This window comes from Pantherophis guttatus, chromosome 9, assembly GCF_059756535.1.
Source record: "Pantherophis guttatus breed Tessera chromosome 9, ASM5975653v1, whole genome shotgun sequence".
In the NCBI taxonomy this organism is placed as follows: Eukaryota; Metazoa; Chordata; class Lepidosauria; order Squamata; family Colubridae; genus Pantherophis; species Pantherophis guttatus.
In genome coordinates this window covers 26,997,120-27,017,759 of record NC_142071.1, presented here as the reverse complement: position 1 = coordinate 27,017,759, position 20,640 = coordinate 26,997,120, and the positions used below count along the sequence as shown (strand labels likewise).

The 20,640-nt window shown below is 48.2% G+C and overlaps 1 protein-coding gene across 11 annotated transcripts in view; it reads left to right on the top strand.

Moving 5' to 3' along the window:
- GRAMD1B (GRAM domain containing 1B) overlaps positions 1-20,640 on the top strand; it is a 213,299-nt gene that overhangs the window by 102,566 nt on the left and 90,093 nt on the right. Inside the window, exon 1 of one of the 11 annotated variants that reach the window (XM_087875682.1) lies at positions 4,668-5,299. The exons of 9 other annotated variants lie outside the window; for them this stretch is intronic. In XM_087875682.1, coding sequence (XP_087731808.1) covers positions 4,965-5,299 — 335 coding nt within the window. In that variant the 5' untranslated portion in view covers positions 4,668-4,964. Of the gene's footprint in view, positions 1-4,667; positions 5,300-20,640 lie in introns of those variants that run through there. One more of the 11 variants, XM_087875681.1, reaches the window with a different exon arrangement.

Sequence of the window (20,640 nt, the reverse complement as noted above, 5' to 3'; positions counted from 1 at the left end):
CCTCTCTCCTCTTCCTTCCTTCCTTCCTTCCCTCCCTCCCTTCCTTCTGACCTCCAATGCCTTCAAATACTCATTTCCTCAGTCTTTCTCCTCCTCTCTTCTACTCTTCACTGTTTAAATACTTTTTTTGGTTCTACAGTATTGCACACACACACACACCTGTTTGCATTGCCTACCCTTCCCCTCAAGAAGCTGCATGCCAGAGCGATGCAGGGGGAGTCTGGGACTTCATCCACCAAGATGCACATGTTGAAACTTGGATGACATTCTGGATTGCAACAGGTCCTGTAATACCCCCGAGAAATCTGCCTTACCCTTTTAAGTTTCTGTTCCTTTTCCCGTGCAGAGCTGAACTGGCAAATTATAGCCAATGCATAACTATTATTCCAAACAAGCCACAAATACACACACACACATACACACACACACACACCAAAAAGTGGCTTGAAGGGGATGGATAATTAGTTTGCCCCGAGGAGGAAGGCAGTCAACTCAACGCTGACTTTTGCTAAATGGTAAACTGAGCTGGGTAAGTTATTTTTTTTTTTAATTCTTCAGACGGTTCTGACAAGTGATCAGAAGATCCTGATCCAGTGCTGGATTTCAATTTTTTTTTACTACCGGTTCTGTGGGCGTGGCTTGGTGGGCGTGGTGTGGCTTGGTGGGCGTGGCTTGGTGGGCATGGCAGGGGAAGGATACTGCAAAATCTCCATTCCCTCCCCACTCCAGGGGAAGGATACTGCAAAATCCCCATTCCTTCCCCACTCCTGGGGGGAAGGATATTGCAAAATCTCCATTCCCATCCCACTCCAGGGGAAGGACATTGCAAAATCTCCATTCCCACCCCATTCCTGGGGGAAGGATATTGCAAAATCTCCATTCCCACCCACTCCAAGGGAAGGATACTACAAAATCTCCATTCCCTCCCCACTCCAGGGAAGGATACTGCAAAATCTCCATTCCCACCCCGCTCCAGGGGAAGGAGACTGCAAAATCCCCATCCCCTCCCCACTCCTGGGGGAAGGATATTGCAAAATCTCCATTCCCTCCCGACTCCAGGGGGAAGGATATTGCAAAATCCCCATTCCCTCCCCACTCCTGGGGGAAGGATATTGCAAAATCCCCTTTCCCTCCCCACTCCAGGGGAAGGACATTGCAAAATCTCCATTCCCACCCCACTCCAGGGGAAGGATACTGCAAAATCCCCATCCCCTCCCCACTCCTGGGGGAAGGATACTGCAAAATCCCCATTCCCTCCCCACTCCTGGGGGAAGGATATTGCAAAAACTCCATTCCCTCCCGACTCCAGGGGGAAGGATACTGCAAAATCCCCATTCCCTCCCCACTCCTGGGGGAAGAATATTGCAAAAACTCCATTCCCTCCCCACTCTGGGGGCCAGCCAGAGGTGGTATTTGCCAGTTCTCCGAACGACTCAAAATTTCCGCTACCGGTTCTCCAGAACCTGTCAGAACCTGCTGGATTTCACCCCTGTCCTGATCCTGTTCCATGTTTTCCAAGCCCCCAATTTTATTAAAGGGCTCAGAAAACAGAGCTGCAGCTCTCTTCATCAGATGCCCAGGGTAGTGGGAGGGGGGTGGATGTAGGGCTTTTTTGGGGGAAGAAGGGATGTGTGTGAAAAGAAGCGGGAGCAAGTGGCAAGCTTCCCCGGAGACCCAGCTTTGGGCTGTAGAATAAATTGGAGAGGGGTTTTATGTAGCAAATAGACATCCCTTGGAACCAAAGACCCCATTGCCAATTTAAAAAAATCAGCTTTCAGAAAGAAATAAGGAGAAATTTCCTGACAGTTTTTAGAACAAACTGTCGGAAAGAGCCTTGGTGGCGCAGCAGACTAAAGCGCTGTTAACTAGCACCAGCTGCCTGCAATTACTGCAAGTTCGAATCTCACCAGGCTCAAGGTTGACTCAGCCTTCCATCCTTTCGAGGTAGGTAAAATGAGGACCCGGTTTGTGGGGGCAATAAGCTGACTTTGTATAAAAAAAGAACACCACTTGGGGGGGACCGAAAGCCCTACTAAGCAGGTATATGCAAAAGGATGAAGGCTATTGCTTAATGCATTGTAAGCCGCCCTGAGTCTCCAGAGAAGGGCGGCATATCAATCGAACCAATAAATAAATAAATAAATAAATAAATAAATAAATAAATAAATAAATAAATAAATAAATAACAAATAATCAGTGGAACAACTTGCCTCCAGAAGTTGTAAATGATCCACCACTGGAGGTTTTTAAGAAGAGGTTGGACAACCATTTGTCTGAAGTGGTGTAGGGTTTCCTGCCTAAGTAGGGGGTTGGACTAGAAGACCTCCAAGGTCCCTTCCAACTCTGTTATTTTACCTCCTTCCCCTTTAAAAAAAAAACAAAACACACTTTCTGGACTTTTCCCCCACTGGGCCATTTCTTCAAGGAGGCTCTTAAAATGCCTTTCAAGGGCCTTCTTCCAAGGATGAAAAAAACCCACCATCGCCCCATTTCTCTGAATTATTAATTCCGGGAGAGGCCGTTGAGAAGGCTACTACAGCGGAGCCGCGCACGGAAAAGCCTAGGGCTGGGGGTATGGGGGTGGGGGTGGGGGTGGGGGTGGGGGGCGAGGAGAGGTGTGGCAACCGGCAAGCCAAGGTTGGGGAGGACCCTCTTCCGAGCACTGCTAGCAGCCGAGTTAATAAGGTTTTCTTTCTTTCTTTCTTTCTTTCTTTCTTTCTTTCTTTCTTTCTTTCTTTCTTTCTTTCTTCTCCCTCCCTCCCTCCCTTTTTCTTCCTTCCTTCCTTCTCCCTTCCTCTCCCTTCCTTCTTTCCTCAATCCCCCCTCTCTTTCTTTCTTTCTTTTCTTCCTTCTCCCTCCCTCCCTCCCTCCCTTTTTCTTCCTTCCTTCTCCCTTCCTCTTCCTTCTTTCCTCAATCCCCCTTTCTTTCTTTCTTTCTTTCTTTTTCTTCTCCCTCCCTCCCTTTTTCTTCCTTCTTTCCTTCCTTCTCCCTTCCTCTTCCTTCCTTCTTTCCTCAATCCCCCCTCTCTTTCTTTTTCTTTTTTTCTTCCTTCTCCCTCTCTCCCTTTTTCTTCCTTCCTTCTTTCCTCAATCCCTCTCTCTCTTTCTTTCTTCTCCCTCCCTCCCTTTTTCTTCCTTTCTTCCTTCTCCGTTCCTCTTCCTTCCTTCTTTCCTCAATCCCCTCTCTTTCTTTCTTTCTCCCTCCCTCCCTCTTTCTCCCTCCCTTCCTTCTCCCTTCCTCTTCCTTCCTTCTTTCCTCAATCCCTCTCTCTCTCTTTCTTTCCTTCTTCTCCCTCCCTCCCTTTTTCTTCCTTTCTTCCTTCTCCCTTCCTCTTCCTTCCTTCTTTCCTCAATCCCCCCTCTCTTTCTTTCCTTCTTCTCCCTCCCTCCCTCCCTTTTTCTTCCTCCCTTCCTTCTCCCTTCCTCTTCCTTCCTTCTTTCCTCAATCCCTCCCTCTCCCTCTCTCCCTTCCTTCCTTCCTTCCTTCCTTCCTTCCTTCCTTCCTTCCTTCCTTCCTTCCTTCCTCCTCATACCCAAGATGGAGAAAGGGGCGAGGTGGGGAACCCCCAGCTCCGAGAATGTAAGTCAGGATCCGGAGCAAAATGCTTTTTTTCCTCTCCCCCACCCTCTCCAGTCTTTTCCCCACGCAGGGGGTCTTCAGCGCCCGGCCGTCCCTCGCCTTCGACCCCCCGACCCTTTCCCCCATTTTCGCAGCGGTCCAGCCTCTCTCTCTCTCTCTCCCCCCCACTTCCCCAAGGAAAGCATCCCAGCCGGGCCGAGGATGGGGGGAAAAAAGCGCCGCCTGCGTCCCGATCCAAGCCGGCAAACTTCGTCCCGACCGCGCGAGGGCGAGGGAGCCAGGATGCAGCCCAAACCCGAGCTCGTCCGGCGCGCATCTCCGGGCTCTCAACCACTGCAGGCCAGGCTGCGCCCCCCACTCTTTCTCTGATTTTCCCCCTCTCGTTCTCTCTTTTTCTATCCGTCTCTCTCTCTCTCTCTCTCCCTCTCCTTCCCTCCCTCTCTCCCCCTCTTTTTCTATCCCTCCCTCTCTCTCTTTTTCTGTCCCCCCTCTTATTCTCTCTTTTTCTCTCAGTCTCTTTTTCTCCCCCTCTCTGCCCTCTCTTTTTCTATCCCCCTCGCTCTCCCTCTTTCTGTCCCCTCTTATTCTCTATCCGTGTCTCTCCCCCTTTTCCCTCCCTCCCCCCTTTTTCTATCCCCTCTCTCTTTTTCTATCCCTCCCTCTCTTTCTGTTCCCCCTCTTATTCTATCCCTCTATCTCTCCCCCTCTCTGTCCCTCTCTCCTCCCTCTCTTTTTCTATCCCCCTCGCTCTCCCTCTTTCTGTCCCCTCTTATTCTCTTTTTCTATCCGTCTCTTTCTCTCTCTCCCCCTCTTCCTCCCCCGTCTCTTTTTCTATCCCCCTCTCTTTTTCTATCCCCCTCCCTCCCTCTCTCTCTCTCTTTTTCTATCCCTCTCTCTTTTTCTATCCGTCTCTCTCTCTCTCTCCTTCTCCCTCCCTCTCTCCCCCCTCTCTTTTTCTATCCGTCTCTCTTTTTCTATCCCTCTCTCTCTCTCCCTCCCTCTCTTTTTCTATCCCCCCCTCTCTCTTTCTTCCCTCCCCGCCCGCTTTGGATCCCGGGGCTGGCCGTGCCCGCGAGGGCGCGCGCCCGCCAGCCGGCCCCGGACGGCCGCCGGGCTGGCAAGGAGCAGCTCGGGCGGAGGCTGGGCCAGCTAGGCGGCGGCGGCGGCGGCGGCGGCGTCCCTCCCTTCGGCGGGGGCCAGTGCGGCTCGGCCACTCTTCCTCCCCGGCTGGCTGCCTTTGGCCTCGGCCGGGCGCCTTTAAAGGGCGGGCAGAGGGCTGGGCAGCCGGCCGGCCGGGTGAGTGGGCAAGGCAGGGCTCCCCGAGGAAGAAGAGGAAGAGGAGGAGGAGGTTGGGTAGCCCGGCCAAGCGGGGCCCCACCATGGCATGATCTCCGCCGCCTCCTCCTCGCTGGCCTGCCCGGGCTGCCCGCGCTCTGCCAAGCCCGTGCCCGGTCGCCGTCCACGCTTGCGCCCCAGCGGCCTCTCCTGGCCCGGCTCCACCGGTTCGTCCAGCCGCGGCGGGGTTGCGCGCATCTGCGGCGGCGGCGGCGGCGGGGGTAAGAGCAGCAACGGCGGCGGCGGCGGCAACGGCAGCCTCCGCTTGCCCGGCCTGGTCCACTATGTCTTGGGAACCGCTCCGCCGGAGGCATCCGGGGCTGGCCAAGGAGCCGGGCAGCGCCTGCTCGTGACGGTCCTGATGAAAGGCTTCAAGCTCGCCTGGTAAAGCCAGAAAGGGGGAGGGAAGGGAGGGAGGGGGAGGGAGGGAGGGAGGGGAGGGGGCGCCTCCCCCCACCGCATTAGCAGGGTTGGGGAGGGGGGGAAAGAGGAGGGGAGGATGGAGGAGAGCACCGCAGTGTGGGGGATGCTCCCAGGCGGAGGGAGGCAGAGGGGGGGGAGTGCAAGGGCATGGATGCTCCTCCGGCTGGACCAAATCTGTGTAAGGGATGCTGGCGCAGTGGCGCGCCTCGCCTCCCTCCCTCCTTCCCTCCATCCTCCTCCTCCTCCTCTTGTCTTGCTGCTTGCCACACCTCTCTTGTGTGTCCTCCCCCCTCCCCAACCATCGCCCTCCAAAACCTCCCATCTCTTTTTTTGGGTGGGTGGGTTGCTGGCTAGATTGACCATTGAAAGCCAGACTCCGTTGCCTTCCCACCGAACCCCACTGCCCCCCCCACCTCGCTTGTGGAAAAGTTGGCGATGATGCGCCTTCTTTTATGCCTCCTCGGAAGCCTGAGCACAGATAGATGCCCTTCCTTGGACCCATCCCAAAGCTGCACCAGAGATTAACGGCAGGCTTCCTCCATCTCGGGTGCCAGGCGCTTGGTGGGTTGTGCTTTGGAGGGGTTGGAATCGGGGCTGGGGGGGGTGGAGAAGGGAGGAGGGGGAAAGGCCAGGTTGGGCTGGGGGTGATGGTGATGGTGGGGGGGGGTGTACCAGGCCGGAGAGGAGCAACTGACCAACTGGCTTGATGTTGATCTCTCTGGAGGTTGTGCTTGGGAAAGCTTTTTCTTTTTTTTAGAAAAAGTAAAAAAAAGAGGGGAAAAACTTCGTAAATGCTCTTCTGCGTCCCTTAACATTTTTGGGTTGTTTTTTTTTTTTCCTGCTTGCATAAGTTAGGAGAATTCAGATAGTCCTTTCCAACTCCCAACCCCCCCCAAAGAAATCCTGATATGACATAATGCAATAATTTCCCCGATTGCTTCAGAATGAAACTGGAAAGGCTCTACTTCTCCTCTCTCTCTCCCCCCCCCACACCCACATTTTCTGAGTCTGCCCCAAATTCCATTGGCATGTTGCAAAAAAAAGGATGAGTGGGTGCAACCTTGGCAGGCATTGCTTAAACACCCAGTTGTTGTAAATTGTTGCTTGTGTTTGGATTGTGTTTCTGTCGTGAAGGGGTATAAGGACGGCCACGCTTTATAGTTGTATTATACAAGTCCTAATTTAGATGATGGCACCATTTACGGCTCTGCTCTCATCAAGTGGAAAACCCCAACGTTCATTGGGCTGCAAGTTGCGTTGACTGAGACAGATGGAGACGACTAAGTAAAAATGTAATAAGCCTGGCATATTTGTGTTGATGAATTAGAAGGCGGTGAAGAGAGAGACTTCGGTCATAGGAGGTAGGGATTTTAGGAAAAAAAAAAAAGAGAGAGAGATGTTAAAATGCAATGTTAAAATAACTCCGGAGTGTTATTGGTATCTCTTTCCCGCTTTATATTAAAAGATCCCTTGAAAGTTAGCTGAAAGGAATCTTTGGAATCCCAGTTTCTGACTGGGCATCTTGAAATGGACTTTGTTGGAGAGGTTTTGTGTTTGTTTGTTTTTTTGCTTTAATTTATATGCCGCCCTTCTCCGGAGACTCAGGGCGGCTTACAATGCGTTAAGCAATAGCCTTCCTACTTTTGTATATTTATGCAAAGTCAGCTTATTGCCCCCACAATCTCGGTCCTCATTTCACCTACCTTAGAAAGGATGGAAGGCTGAGTCAACCTTGAGCCTGGCGAGATTCGAACCTGCAGTAATTGCAAGCAGCAGTTGTTAATAACAGTGCTTCAGTCCACTGTACTACAGGCTCTTTCCAGTTGAGATTTACTGGGCCTTTCGAATGAGTGACCTAGAATGAGAATTTTATGCTCTCTGCCTTTGTTTAGACGTCGATGCTTTGATGATGTACTAACTAGAAGGATAAAATGCAGGCGTTTGGAATGTGTCCTGATATAACTTTTCCTGGTGAACAAGGGATGCCTTGAGAACACAAATGCACATGCATATATAGAGACACAAGGACACATACACACACGCATGCATGCATGCATGGACAGACAGGCAGACAGATAGACAGACAGACAGACATCCCCTCCCCCCTTGAATGAATGAAGCATTAGATACCACTCGGGAATCAGGGGGAAAAAAACACCACACCTCCGGACAAACAAGACTTTTATTACACACCTCAAGTGGTCCTGTTTTGCATCGGACTTGTGACCCTGCCTCATTTAAAAAAAAAAAAATCACTTAATTATATAATAGCCTCATTTGCTCGCATCCAATCCTCTATTGAAAGGGATTAGGTTTGTGGAACATTTGGGATTTAATTCTCCTTTCATCGGCTCAGGACGGAGACTGGGGAGGAAGAGCAGAGAGGCCTGGCAGAATTGATGGATTTGTAGTCAGCGTTTTCAAGAGAGAAAGAGAAATTTCTGTATCTGCCGACAACGACTGCTCGAAGAATGCTAGAGGGCACTGTATTACTACTTAAGCCTGTTCACAGCAGATTTTTTTTGGGTCCTCTAGTGTGCGCCCCCCCCCGCAATCTTTCTAGAACTAGAATCCCAAAAGTTAAATTTAACCTTTTTCTGATTCCGATTTTCCTTTTTCGCAAAGACAAATGTCCTGAATAAATGTCAGCATATTTAAGGACGCTTACTGCCCTCTGGTTGATGGCAGGAGGATGAAGAGGAGTTGAGTTCAACCTAGATTTTCTTGGTTAAAGCTTGATTGAAATAGACCCATCCTTAATTTTGGGGATTTCTGGAGAGTTTGGGAATGGGAAAAGAGGACAGAGGGGTGTCTGTCTGTCTGTCTGTCTGTCTGTCTGTCTCTGTGTGTGTGTGTTTGAGAGAGAGAGAGCGAGAAAGAGAGAGAACGAGAGAAAGTGAGAGAAAGAGATACAGAGAGAGAAAGAGACAGAGAGAGAGAAAGAAAGTGAGAGAAAGAGACAGAGAGAGAGACACAGAGAAAGAGAGAGAGAGAAAGAGAGAGAGAGAGAAAGTGAGAGAAAGAGACAAAGAGGGAGAGAAAGAGAGAGCGAGAGAGAAAGAGAGAGAGAGAGAAAGTGAGAGAAAGAGACAAAGAGGGAGAGAAAGAGAGACCGAGAGAGAAAGAGACAGAGAAAGAGACAGAAAGAGAGAAAGAGAGAGAAAGAGACACAGAGAGAAAGAGGCAGAGAGAAAGAGACAGAGAAAGAGAGAGAGAGAAAGTGAGAGAAAGAGACAGAAACAGAAACAGAGAAAGAGAGAGAGAAAGAGTGAGAGAAAGAGAGAAAGAGAGCAAGTGAGAGAAAGAGACAAAGAGGGAGAAAAAGAGAGAGCGAGAGAGAAAGAGAGAGAGAAAGAGACAGAGAAAGAGTTATTATATGTGATCAGTTTTATGTTGTTTTGCTTTGTTTTTAATGAAAAGGGGGTTAGTAGTAGTATGTGTGCAGAACTCACCAGAAAGATAGATTTGGGACATTCCTAGGTTTATTTATCGTTTTCAGTCACCATTTTATATATTAGTTACTTTTTTAAAAAATATAGTGTGGTTATTTTGGAGAGAATAGAATAGAATAGAATAGAATAGAATAGAATAGAATAGAATAGAATAGAATAGAATAGAATAGAATAGAATAGAATAGAATAGAATTCTTTACTGGCCAAGTGTGATTGGACACACAAGGAATTTGTCTTGGTGCATAAACTCTCAGTGTACATAAAAGAAAAGATACATTTGTCAAGAATCATAGGGTACAACACTTAATGATAGTCATAGGGTACAAATAAGCAATCAGGAAACAATATCAATATAAATCTTAAGGATACCAGCAACAAGGTTACAGTCATTAGTGGAAGAAGATAGGTGATAGGAACGATGAGAAGATTACTAGTAATGCAGACTTAGTGAATAGTTTGACAGTGTTGAGGAAATTATTTGTTTAGCAGAGTGATGGCATGTGGGGAAAAAACTGTCCTTGTGTCTAATTGTTCTGGTGTGCATTGCCATATAGCGTCGTTTTGAGGGTAGGAGTTGAAACAGTTTATGTCCAGGATGCGAGGGGGTCTGTAAATATCATTGCTTTTGCTGTACGTTGCCCATAGATGCACGTTGTGGCCCTGTAAAACAATATTAAACAAACAAAAATGATCCCCTCCAACTATTTCATATAACAGTTTAGCTTATCCCATCAGGAAGCTGTGAATGTGAAATTGTCTAATTTTATACCCTGAACTTCAGGGAATCTCAGTCCACAAATGGGATAGACCAACTGCAGTCCAAAAGAGCTACATTTAGTTTCTTTCTAAAGAATTGTAAAGTGATACTTTTAATTTAATGTTGATTACTCTATCGTATCTTTTTTGCTTGTTCGTTTGTTTTCAGCTTGACAGGTTAAAAACAGTTGCTTGAGTTGATTGTTACTATCTAGTTAAGAGATTTCCACCGCAAGTAAAAAAAGAAGACGAAATAGTTTGGGAAAAGTGAATTATAAGAGGCCCACGCTTCTTCTTACCCTTTAAAATAGATCTAAAATAGATCACAGGAAAACCATTTGTTTTTTTACTTGACCCTGATTCTGCTTTGTGGCAGTTAGTGGTAATTTACGTCTAATCCCTGGTTCTGTTTTGTGTCTAGCTTCCTGCCTGAAACTACTGCAGTAAATTACAAACATTCTCAACTCATCAGCAGAATCTTCCTACTTTTGAAATTAGAAATCCTTCTGGAGTTTAATAACTTTTTTTTAAATATATTTTTTTAATTTTTATTTCTCATAAACCCATTTACATGTACTGTCATTTTCATCCTTTTTCATTCATCTTTTCTTTTAACTTTCATTTTTCATTTTTACTTTTTGGGGCCTGCTGTTTTACCCTTTACTTTTACTCCAACCTTTCTTTTTCTCTTCCTTCCTCTCTCGTCTCATACTTCCTTCGTTCTTTCTCTCCTTCTCTTTCCTACTTCCCCTTCTCTCCCCCCACTCCTCTCTTCTTCCCCCTTCTAACCTTCTCCTCTATTCCTCTTTCCCCTCCCTTTTCTTCCTCTCCTTTCCCCTTTCTTCTTTCTCCTCTTCTCTCCTCTCTCCTCCCTTCCTCTCTCTCTCCTTCTTCCCCTCTCTCCTGTTGTTTCCCTTTTCAGTTCAATTTAAAGTGGTATTCGAGCAGCCCCGATTTTCTAATTATCTTTATTCTCATTTCAATTTTTTATTCATTTACTATTTATTTTTATAAATAATAGAGAAAGGGGAGAGGGGGATAAAAGGGAAAAAAGTGAGATATTATAAAAATGTATGCAAATGATGGAGTTTAATACCTTGACTTGATGTCTGTGGAAACTCTCAGTCATCCAGGTCATGTCTGTTGATCAGAAAGTCGGCAGTTCAGCAGTTCGAATCCCTAGTATAGATCTCCTGCATGAGCAGGGGGTTGGACTAAATGACCTCCAAGGTCCCTACCAACTCTGTTACTGTTACTGTTCAAGAGGCATATGAACTTTCTGGCTTGCTGGCGGGGTCTCTCTTCAGAGTTTCATACGTAGCAGTGTCCTTCAAAAGATTGTTCACCTTGGCCTTGTAGTCATCTGTGTTCGGGATGATTCTGCATCCAGTGCACACTGCATTTACACATCCTAATGAGTTGTCGCGGGACGCAGTGACTCAATAGCTAAGACGCTGAGCTTGTCGATCGAAAGGTCGGCAGTTCAGCGGTTCGAATCCCTAGTGCCGCGTAATGGGGTGAGCTCCCATTCCTTGTCCCAGCTTCTGCCAACCTAGCAGTTCGAAAGCAGGTAAAAAATGCAAGTAGAAAAATAGGGACCACCTTTGGTAGGAAGGGAACAGCATTCCATGCGCCTTTGGCGTTGAGTCATGCCGGCCACATGACCACGGAGACGTCTTCAGAGAGCGCTGGCTCTTCGGCTTTGAAACAGAGATGAGCACCGCCCCCTAGAGTCGGGAACCTTTGCCTTTACTTTTAATGAGCTGTCACAGTTTCTTTAGTTTTGTCAGTGTCTTGTGTGAACGCATCTGTTGTGCTTAGTAAACCATGGTTCCCTCGTTGTAGAAACCAAGCCAGTTGTGACTTGCTCAGCAAACCGGAAATACTTACATTGGTGTCTTAATGGAAACGGTTTGATCGCGGCCAGACAGACCAGGAATCCTCAATTTTTCAATCCTAAAAGGATCATGATAGATTTTAGAGGAGGTTGATAGGGTACGTAACTTGGAGTTCTGCCCCAGTTACGGACCCCAGAGAATGCAGCACACACAAAGTCCGTACAAACCTTAGTTTACTAATTAAGGACTACTAATGAGCTTTCTTAGTAGTTGTTCGAACACAAGTACAGTTTAAATCAGTCTTTTCTGAACAAGGGCTGTTAATTTAACTTCATGAACAGCCGTCAAGAATCCAAAGAATAATAACTCAATTCTGAAGCGCAGTATTTCAGATAACTGTAATCTTACTGTGGTTGGCAGAATGCCCAGAAGCAATTTGCAGGAAAACTGACAAGAAAAGAGCAAGAGCCGACCAGACGTTTCTGGAATCAAGACGCAAAGGAATATGAACGAAGTTGTTTCCTGCAAATTGCCTCAGTCGGCATTCCTCCTTAAATAGGCTATGGGAGTGGCCAATTAGCCCCCAGCCTTACTCTCGAGGAGACCTCCTCCTGAGGAGCCACTCCTGCCTTTTGGCAGCTCTGCGTGCTCGTGCATCAAAAAGAGGCTCCTCCTCTTCTTCCTCTTCACTTAAGGGAGCTTCTGGAGGTTCTGAAGGCCCTGGCTGAATCCCCGCCTCTGGCACCACATCTTCTCCAGCCTCCTCATTGTCCGACTCGAGTGCCAGCTGCACAGGCTGATAGTGCAGCACCACACCAGTCTCCTCGCTGTCGGAATCAGCTACTAGCTGCACAGGCCACTGACGGGCCACAACATTTGGCTCAGCATGCGGAAATATTTCTCAAATATTTATCGAACGTCTGTTACATATTGAAGCCTAGTTGTCCCTTTGCTTCTGGACCAGTGTTGGGTTTCACTTAGCTTTGCTACCAGTTCGCTCACGTGCACGTCACTTCTGCACATGCGCAGAGCGTATTTGATGACGTCTGGGCAGGTGGGTGGAGCTTCTCAGCACCGCTACTACCGATTCGCTTGAACCTGTAGCAACCCACCACTGTTCTGGACAATCTAAATCTAATCTAAAAATGATTGAATTTCAGTTGTGGTTTAGGAGAACCAAACCACTGGGAGATTTGTGAAGCAACGCTAGGCTGCAAAATTTTGCCCTTATGCCAAGGAAAAAATTAATCTTAAATCACCAGGTCTCCTTCTTAATCCCATGGCCTATTCAGTGATCTTTAAAGCAGAATTAAGGTGCGGACCGCAATCCAGCGGCGAGAGCATACAGGGCTTCAATTTGGGAAGGAGTTTGAATGTCATCCTCCCTTGATTTCTTTCCAGAGTGTGAATTGAATAGCGACCCTTGTCTTGGTTCTTGATTTTAAAAACAGTCATTAAAGAGAGCAAAATTCCTCTGTAGGTCTTAGATCATTGGGGATAAAAAATAATCTACTGGTCTGCATTAAACAGGGGGCAACTTGGGGGAAAAAGACATTCCTAATTACTGAAATTGACTAGCTCTTGACTAATTGGGCAAAAGAGAAGGAATAACCCCAAATGACTCCTGTCTGGAGAGTAGGATGGTTTTTTTTTAATGAACTGTCACCATTGGTGCTCATATAAGTCTCTTTTTTTTCCCCCTTCCCATGGCTGATCTAAAAGGACCTTCATTGTCCTCAGGTGCCCTCAAAACTCTTTCTGATCTCAGGTCCAATGCAAATTATATTCCCCTAGTGAAATGGAGATAAGACGATGGATGTTTCCCCCCCACTCCTTCAGCTTTGAGATTCAAAACTTGTTCACAATCCTCATCCACCACCATTGGATCAGAGGTGGGCTTCAGCAGGTTCTGACCAGTTCTGGCGAACTGGTAGCAGAAATTTTGAGTAGTTCAGAGAACCGGTAGTGAAAATTCTGACTGGCCCTGCCCCCATCTATTCTCTGCCTCCCGAGTCCCAGCTGATCAGGAGGAAATGGGGATTTTGCAGTATCCTTCCCCTGGAGTGGGGTGGGAATGGAGATTTTACAGTATCCTTCCCCTGCCATGCCCACCAAGCCATGCCACGCCTACCAAGCCACACCCAGAGAACCGGTAATAAAATTGAAACCCACCACTGCATTGGATGTATTGAAAGAATATTTTTTAAAGTTCTCTGGTTGCTCCTCCAACTAAGATAATGTGGTCCTCCTTAAGTCCTTTAGTCCTCCTTAATGTGTCCAGCCTTAGCAGGATACGAGGATTACGTTGCTCTATAGCAGGACTTTCCAGCCTTGGCAACTTTAAGACCTGTGGACATCAACTCCCAGAATTCCCCATCCAGCTATGGAATTCTGGGAGTTGAAGTCCACAGGTCTTAAAAGTTGCCAAGGTTGGACACCCTGCAAGAATATAGGTCCGTGATGGTGAACCTATCCAGAACCCACTGGAACCGGAGCCCTCTGTGTGGGCATGCATACCATCGCCATCTATTCTTCATGGGTGCCGGAGTGCTGGAAAACGGCCTGAAAATGGCCCTAAAACTGACCAAAACCAGCCCCAAAACAGACCTTTTGGGGGGCTTTGGGGGGGCCTTTTCCAGGCCTTTTCCAGGGCCATTTTTCAGGCCATTTCCAGGCTATTTCTCGGACCAAAAACAGCTGGAAATGGCCTGAAAAACAGCAAAAAAACAGGCATGCCAGCCAGCTGGTTTTTGGGTTGCTGGCACTCTGGTGCAACGCACATGCGTGCATGTCATGGGTGGGTCCTACCTACCTTTACTACCGGTTTGCAACGGGACCACGTAGGAGCGCTTGCTTCGCTCGCACGCATGTTCTTCTGTGCATACGCAGAAGCATTTTAATGACGTCCGGGTCGGTGAGCGGAGCCTCCTGTCGGTTTTATTACCGGTGCTATAGAACCGGTGCGAACCGGGGGCAATCCACCACTGATGCAGGAGCGTTCCGGTTTGGGCACTTGGTGCCGAAAAGGTTCGCCATAACTAGCATAGGTTAATTCCGCTCTGTCAGACTTCGATGCTATCTCAAAATAAATGAATTTCCAAACTGCCAATCTTTAAGGAAATCTTCTCTTTATTCGAGTACAGCAACCGGATCATGACTCGATGCGGACAAGACTGACCTTTTGCCCCCCCAATCCCTCCCTTTCCGATCCCCAATTCTCTGCTTCTCAATGGCTATCTTCGAAGTCACTCTCCTGACTTCTTGTCTCGTCATTTCACAGGAATGTTCCCCCCACCTTCTTCATTTCCACGGAGACCGAGCTTCAAAGGGATTTAGCAGGCAAAAGTTCAGAGCTTATCTCCCTTTTCTATGTCAGCGCTGAGACGCTGACACGCTCATCAGATTCAATCTCCCCAAAAAGGTGCTTTGGATCATTCCAAAGCAGCAGGAGCTCTTTAAAGCAGCCCTATCTTTCTTTGGGATCCTCTTGGGCCACCGAACAATCCTTGGAAAAGATGCCAACACTTTAAAGAGCTGCACCCGGATTGCATTCCTACTGGAACATCTTTTCTAAATGATTTCTGAAGGCTCTTTTGGGTGGGTGGGGGGGCAGCCTGCATTAGCCTTCAGACACTGAATAAAATACCTACCTAGTGGCGATAGAGTGGCGATAGAGACGGCAAAGTCTAACTACTTTTCCGCCTCTATTGCGTCATCAGGGAATCGTCCAGCTGCCCTGTTTAGGGTGACCCGCGCCCTGCTCCATCCAGGAGTGCGGGAGGATCCCTTAGAAGGCAGGGCGGAGGATTTCGGACAATACCTGTATGACAAAATCGCCCAGATCCGGGGGGATTTGGACTCTGACTGGGTAGATCAGGGCAGGGTGACGAGGAATAGTCTTGAGAATGTTATCTGGGAGGAGTTTGATGCTGTGACTCCTGATGATGTGGACAGGATTTTGGGGAGACTTAGTGCGGCCACATGTTTACTGGACCCGTGTCCCTCCTGGTTGGTACTGGCTTCCCGGGAGGTTACACGAGGCTGGCTCCAGGGTGTTATCAACGCTTCGTTGAATGAGGGTTACTTCCCCACCGCCTTGAAAGAGGCGGTGGTGAGGCCTCTCCTCAAGAAGCCGTCCCTGGATCCGGCAATATTGGCCAACTATCGTCCTGTCTCCAACCTTCGCTTTATGGCGAAGGTTGTTGAGAGTGTGGTCGCACGACAGTTTCCGCAATTCCTGGAGGAAACATCTTATCTAGATCCGTTCCAGTTGGGTTTCAGGTCTGGGCACAGCACAGAAACGGCATTGGTCGCGTTGGTTGATGATCTCTGGAGGGCTCGGGACAGGGGTTGTTCCTCTGTTCTGGTCCTGTTAGACCTCTCAGCGGCTTTTGATACCATCGACCATGGTATCATGCTGCACCGGCTGGAAGAGTTGGGGGTGGGAGGCACCGTGTTGCGGTGGTTCTCCTCCTTTCTCTCCGACCGGTCGCAGTTTGTGTTGGCAGGGGGGCAGAGGTCGACCTCGAGGCCTCTCATTTGTGGAGTGCCGCAGGGATCGGTCCTCTCGCCCCTTCTGTTCAACATTTATGTGAAGCCGCTGGGTGAGATCATCCGTGGCTTTGGGGTGAGATACCACCAGTACGCTGATGACACCCAGCTGTACATCTCCACCCCAGGCCACCCCAACGATGCCCTTGAAGTGATGTCCCAGTGCCTGGAGGCTGTACGGGTCTGGATGGGGAGGAACAGGCTCAAGCTCAACCCTTCCAAGACTGAGTGGCTGTGGCTCCCGGCATCCCGATATAGTCAGTTGACTCCATCACTGACTATTGGGGGCGAGTCATTGGCCCCCACAGAGAGGGCTCGCAATCTGGGAGTCCTCCTGGATATGCAGCTGTCCTTGGAGGAACATCTGACGGCTGTAACCAGGGGAACCTTTTGTCAGGTTCGCCTGATTCGCCAGTTGCGGCCCTTTCTTGATCGGGATTCCCTGTGCACAGTCACTCACGCCCTCGTCACCTCTCGCCTTGACTATTGCAACGCTCTCTACATGGGGCTCCCCTTGAGGAGCACCCGGAGGCTCCAGCTGGTCCAGAACGCAGCAGCGCAGGTAGTGACGGGAGCAGCATGGGGCTCCCATGTAACACCGCTCCTGCGCGAGCTGCACTGGCTCCCAGTGGTCTTCCGGGTGCGCTTCAAGGTGTTGGTTATCACCTTTAAAGCGCTCCATGGCATAGGGCCTAGCTATCTTCGAGACCGCCTGCTGCTACCAACGACCTCCCATCGACCCGTGCGCTCCCACAGAGAGGGCCTCCTCGGGGTGCCATCAGCCAGACAATGTAGGCTGGTGACCCCCAGGGGGAGAGCCTTCTCTGTGGGGGCACCTACCCTCTGGAATCAGCTCCCCCCAGAGATAAGGAGAATCCAAGACCTCAGTGCCTTCCGTCGCGCCCTTAAAACCCATTTATTTAAACAAGCCGGGCTGGCTTAAGATGAAATTTTTAACTGTTTTTAAATGTTTTAAACGTTTTTAATTGGTAAATGAGTTTTAATTGGGCCAAATTTATATATCTTTTAATTGTTTTTAATATTTGTTCTGCATGTTTTTTTAATCTGGCTGTACACCGCCCTGAGTCCTTAGGGAGAAGGGCGGTATAGAAATCCAATATAAAATAAAAATAAAATCCAGAGAGTGGGCAGTCTGTCCTTTTAATTCTACTGCAACTTTGTACTATGGCTTTCCCTGCGGCTGTTCGGATTCCACTTTAAAAATGATAGACGATCTTATTCCATAATTAAATGTTTCTTGTCAGAGCCCCCAGAAGCTTCGCATTGAAATGCAGAAAACGTGATAAAGTAGGCGTTAAGCTTGTCAGCCTGGGAGAAAACAAAGATCAAGGTTGGCTGTCTATCATGATGGAATCCTTCAAGGGAACAAATCTATCCCCAAAAAAGATTGCAAGAGGATTACCGTTCCTAGGTGGCTCCGTGGCGAAGACGCTGAGCTTGTCGATCAGAAAAGTCGGCGGTTCGAATCCCTAGTATAGGTTTCCTTCGGGAGTGGGGTTTTTTTTTTAAATTTGATTTATATGCCGCCCTTCTCCGGAGACTCAGGGCGGCTTACAGTGCGTTAAGCAATAGCCTTCATACTTTTGTATATTTATACAAAGTCAGTTTATTGCCCCCATAATCTGGGTCCTCATTTTACCTACCTTAGAAAGGATGGAAGGCTGAGTCAACCTTGAGCCTGGCGAGATTCGAACTTGCAGTAATTGCAGGCAGCTGAATGATAATAACAGGCTATTAGTCTGCTGCGCCACCAGGCTCAGGGTTGGACTAGATGACCTCCAAAGTCCCTTCCAACCCTGTTACTGTTACTCCTCAGCATCATTTTTGTAAAAAAGCGGTGAGTTCTTTACAATGCCTTTCCTCAACTGAGGCCTTTTGGGAGGTATGGAATCATAATTCTCCTTACTCCCAACTGTGAGAATTATGGTCCTTGAAACCCAACACATCCAAAGAACCTTAGTTTGGAGAAGACTTAGCAATGAGATGGTCCGGGAAAGTGTATAGTGGAGAAACTTTGGGGAAATAAACCAAGTAGGTAGTGTTGGAAGAAAAATCCAGATCCAGTTGCAATCCGGGAATAAAATGGAGTCTGATTGGAAAGAACGTTGGTTTATTGATGAAGCAGTACCACCAGCAGCATGTGGTTCTGGGACAGCTGATGAAATGGAGTTGAGAGTGGGTGGGTTTTATACCTTCTGGATCCCTATAGGGTCCTGTAGGGGTCATAAGCAAAAGGGGAAATGCAAATCCTAGGTGTTTGTCTGAGCTACTCTTGTCAACCTTTCACTTCCCTAATTGTATTGCTTATCTGGAGTTTCTGCCGGACCCAGTCTTTTGGAATGGATTATCAAATCTTCTAAAAGCTGGCCTCCTCAGTTTATGCTTGGGGGCAGGGAAACAGGGGCTGCTTTCTGCCTCCCTTAAGATTTTTTTCCTCCATTTCTTCTTTAGGGGAAATATTCTATCCTGCCTTTTAGTCCCCGAAATATTTCATTCTAATGGGGAGGGGGGCTTTCCACAGTAGGTAGGCAGGTAGGTAGGTAGGTGGGTACATGAATGGATGGATGGATGGAATGACAGACACATAAACACACAGGCACATTTTTAAAAATATGCTCATTTGTGGTGGAATCTCCAGGTAGAAAGGAGGGAGGCGTTAAGCAGGGGGCAAGCTTAGAGTCCTTGCACTGGACTCTAGAATCCCCGAAGCATTACCTGAACTATTCCCAAATAAATGTAACCAGTCTGGTGAGATTCTGATGACATAGGTCAGTGATGGCTAACCTTTTGCCAAAAGCGTGGGAACGTGGGGGGGGTGGTCACGTCTGCACGTGCCCACACCCATAATTCAATGCCCCCCCCACGCGCATGCGTGCGTGACCCCCCGGTGCTCCCCCCCCTTTTGGCACACGAGGGCAAAGAGGTCACTAGTGGGCCCGGAAGGCCCATTTTTTTGCTCTCCCCAGGCTCCAGAGGCTTTTTTGGAGCCTGGGGAGGGTGAAAACAGCCTCCCCCCCGGAGGCCCTCTGGAGGCCAGAAACAGCCCGTTTCCTGACTTCCGGTGGGCCCAGAAGGCCCAAAAATCAGCTGGCCGGCACATGCATTTGTGCTGGAGCTGAGCTAGGGCAACGCTTGCGTGCCCACAGATATGGCTCCGTGTGTCACTTGTGGCACGCGTGCCATAGGTTCACCATCACGGACACAGGTGATTAATAATAAAGCTTCTGTTTGAGACTATTCACAAGTGTTTCTGGTTGTATGAGCCTGTCATCTTTGGCTGAACTTTTGATTCCAGCTGTACTGGAAAACTACCTTCTGTCTTGCTAGCTTGTCTCTTTCTCTTTTGGTGAAATTCTGATACATTCATCTCGTTACCAGAGAGGTACAGTGGAATAAATTGAGATAATTGCCTGCAAATGTCTTGACCTGGATTCTCTAACTGAAATTTCCTGGAGATACGATACAACATATTTTCTCGAATATCCACCCTTCCCTGAAGTTTCAAGTAGAACGTCACAGGATGCTTACTCCTGCAAAGAAATAAATGTTGGTCATCACATTATAAAAAGGATGTTGAGACTCTAGAAAGAGTGCAGAGAAGAGCAACCAAGATGATGAGGGGACTGGAGGCTAAAACATACGATGAACGGTTGCAGGAACTGGGCATGGCTAGTCTAGTGAAGAGAAGGACCAGGGGAGACACGATAGCAGTCTTCCAATATTTGAGGGGCTGCCCCAGAGAGGAGGGGGTCAAGCTATTTTCCAAAGCACCTGAAGACCAGACAAGGAATAATAGATGGAAACTGATCAAGGAGAGATTCAACCTGAAATAAGGAGGGATTTTCTGATAGTGAGAACAATCAACCCATGGAACAGAAGTTGCCTTCAGAAGTTGTGGCAGTTTCTGTCACAACTTCTTTCAAGGAAGGAAGGAAGGAAGGAAGGAAGGAAGGAAGGAAGGAAGGAAGGAAAATAGCAATAGCATTTAGACTTATATACTGCTTTACAGTGCTTTGCAGCCCTCTCTAAGCGGTTTACAGAGTCAGCATATTTCCCCCAACAATCTGGGTCCTCATTTTACCGATCTTGGAAGGATGGAAGGCTGAGTCAACCTTGAGCCTGGTGAGATTCGAACTGCCAAATTGCAGGCAGCCGGCAGACAGCAGAAGTAGCCTGCAGTACTGCACTCTCACCACTGCACCACAGTGGAATGCAGTTGATAAGCTCTTCTGGATGACCTCCTTCTGAAATTCCTCCTTCCTCCTAAGGTCAGCATGCTACCCATATTATCTTTCAAACACGGTCAGTGACTATCAACAATTTGGTTTTATCGGCTCCAACGAGTTCCTCGCTCCACTCGAGAGTCAGTTCAACCTCAAGTGGCAGCGAATGTCTTCTTACAAGGGCATTTCAAGCAGTTCGCAGTACTGGAAGAAACGTCCTTCTGGGTTCAGTCCCAAGCGGGGAGAAAGACACTAGAAACATGATGGCTGTTTAGAAAGATGGTTTTTAATGGTGGGACAGGATCACATGCCTTGAAGATGTTGGGCGAAGAAAAAAAGGGGGCAGAGATGCTGAGAGTACCTGAGTTTTATACTCTCTCTGGGCTTTTGAATTTGAGCTTGTATTCTGATTGGTTGTCAGACTCCCATGCGGCCTAGCAGCAGGGTGGATTTGATTTAAA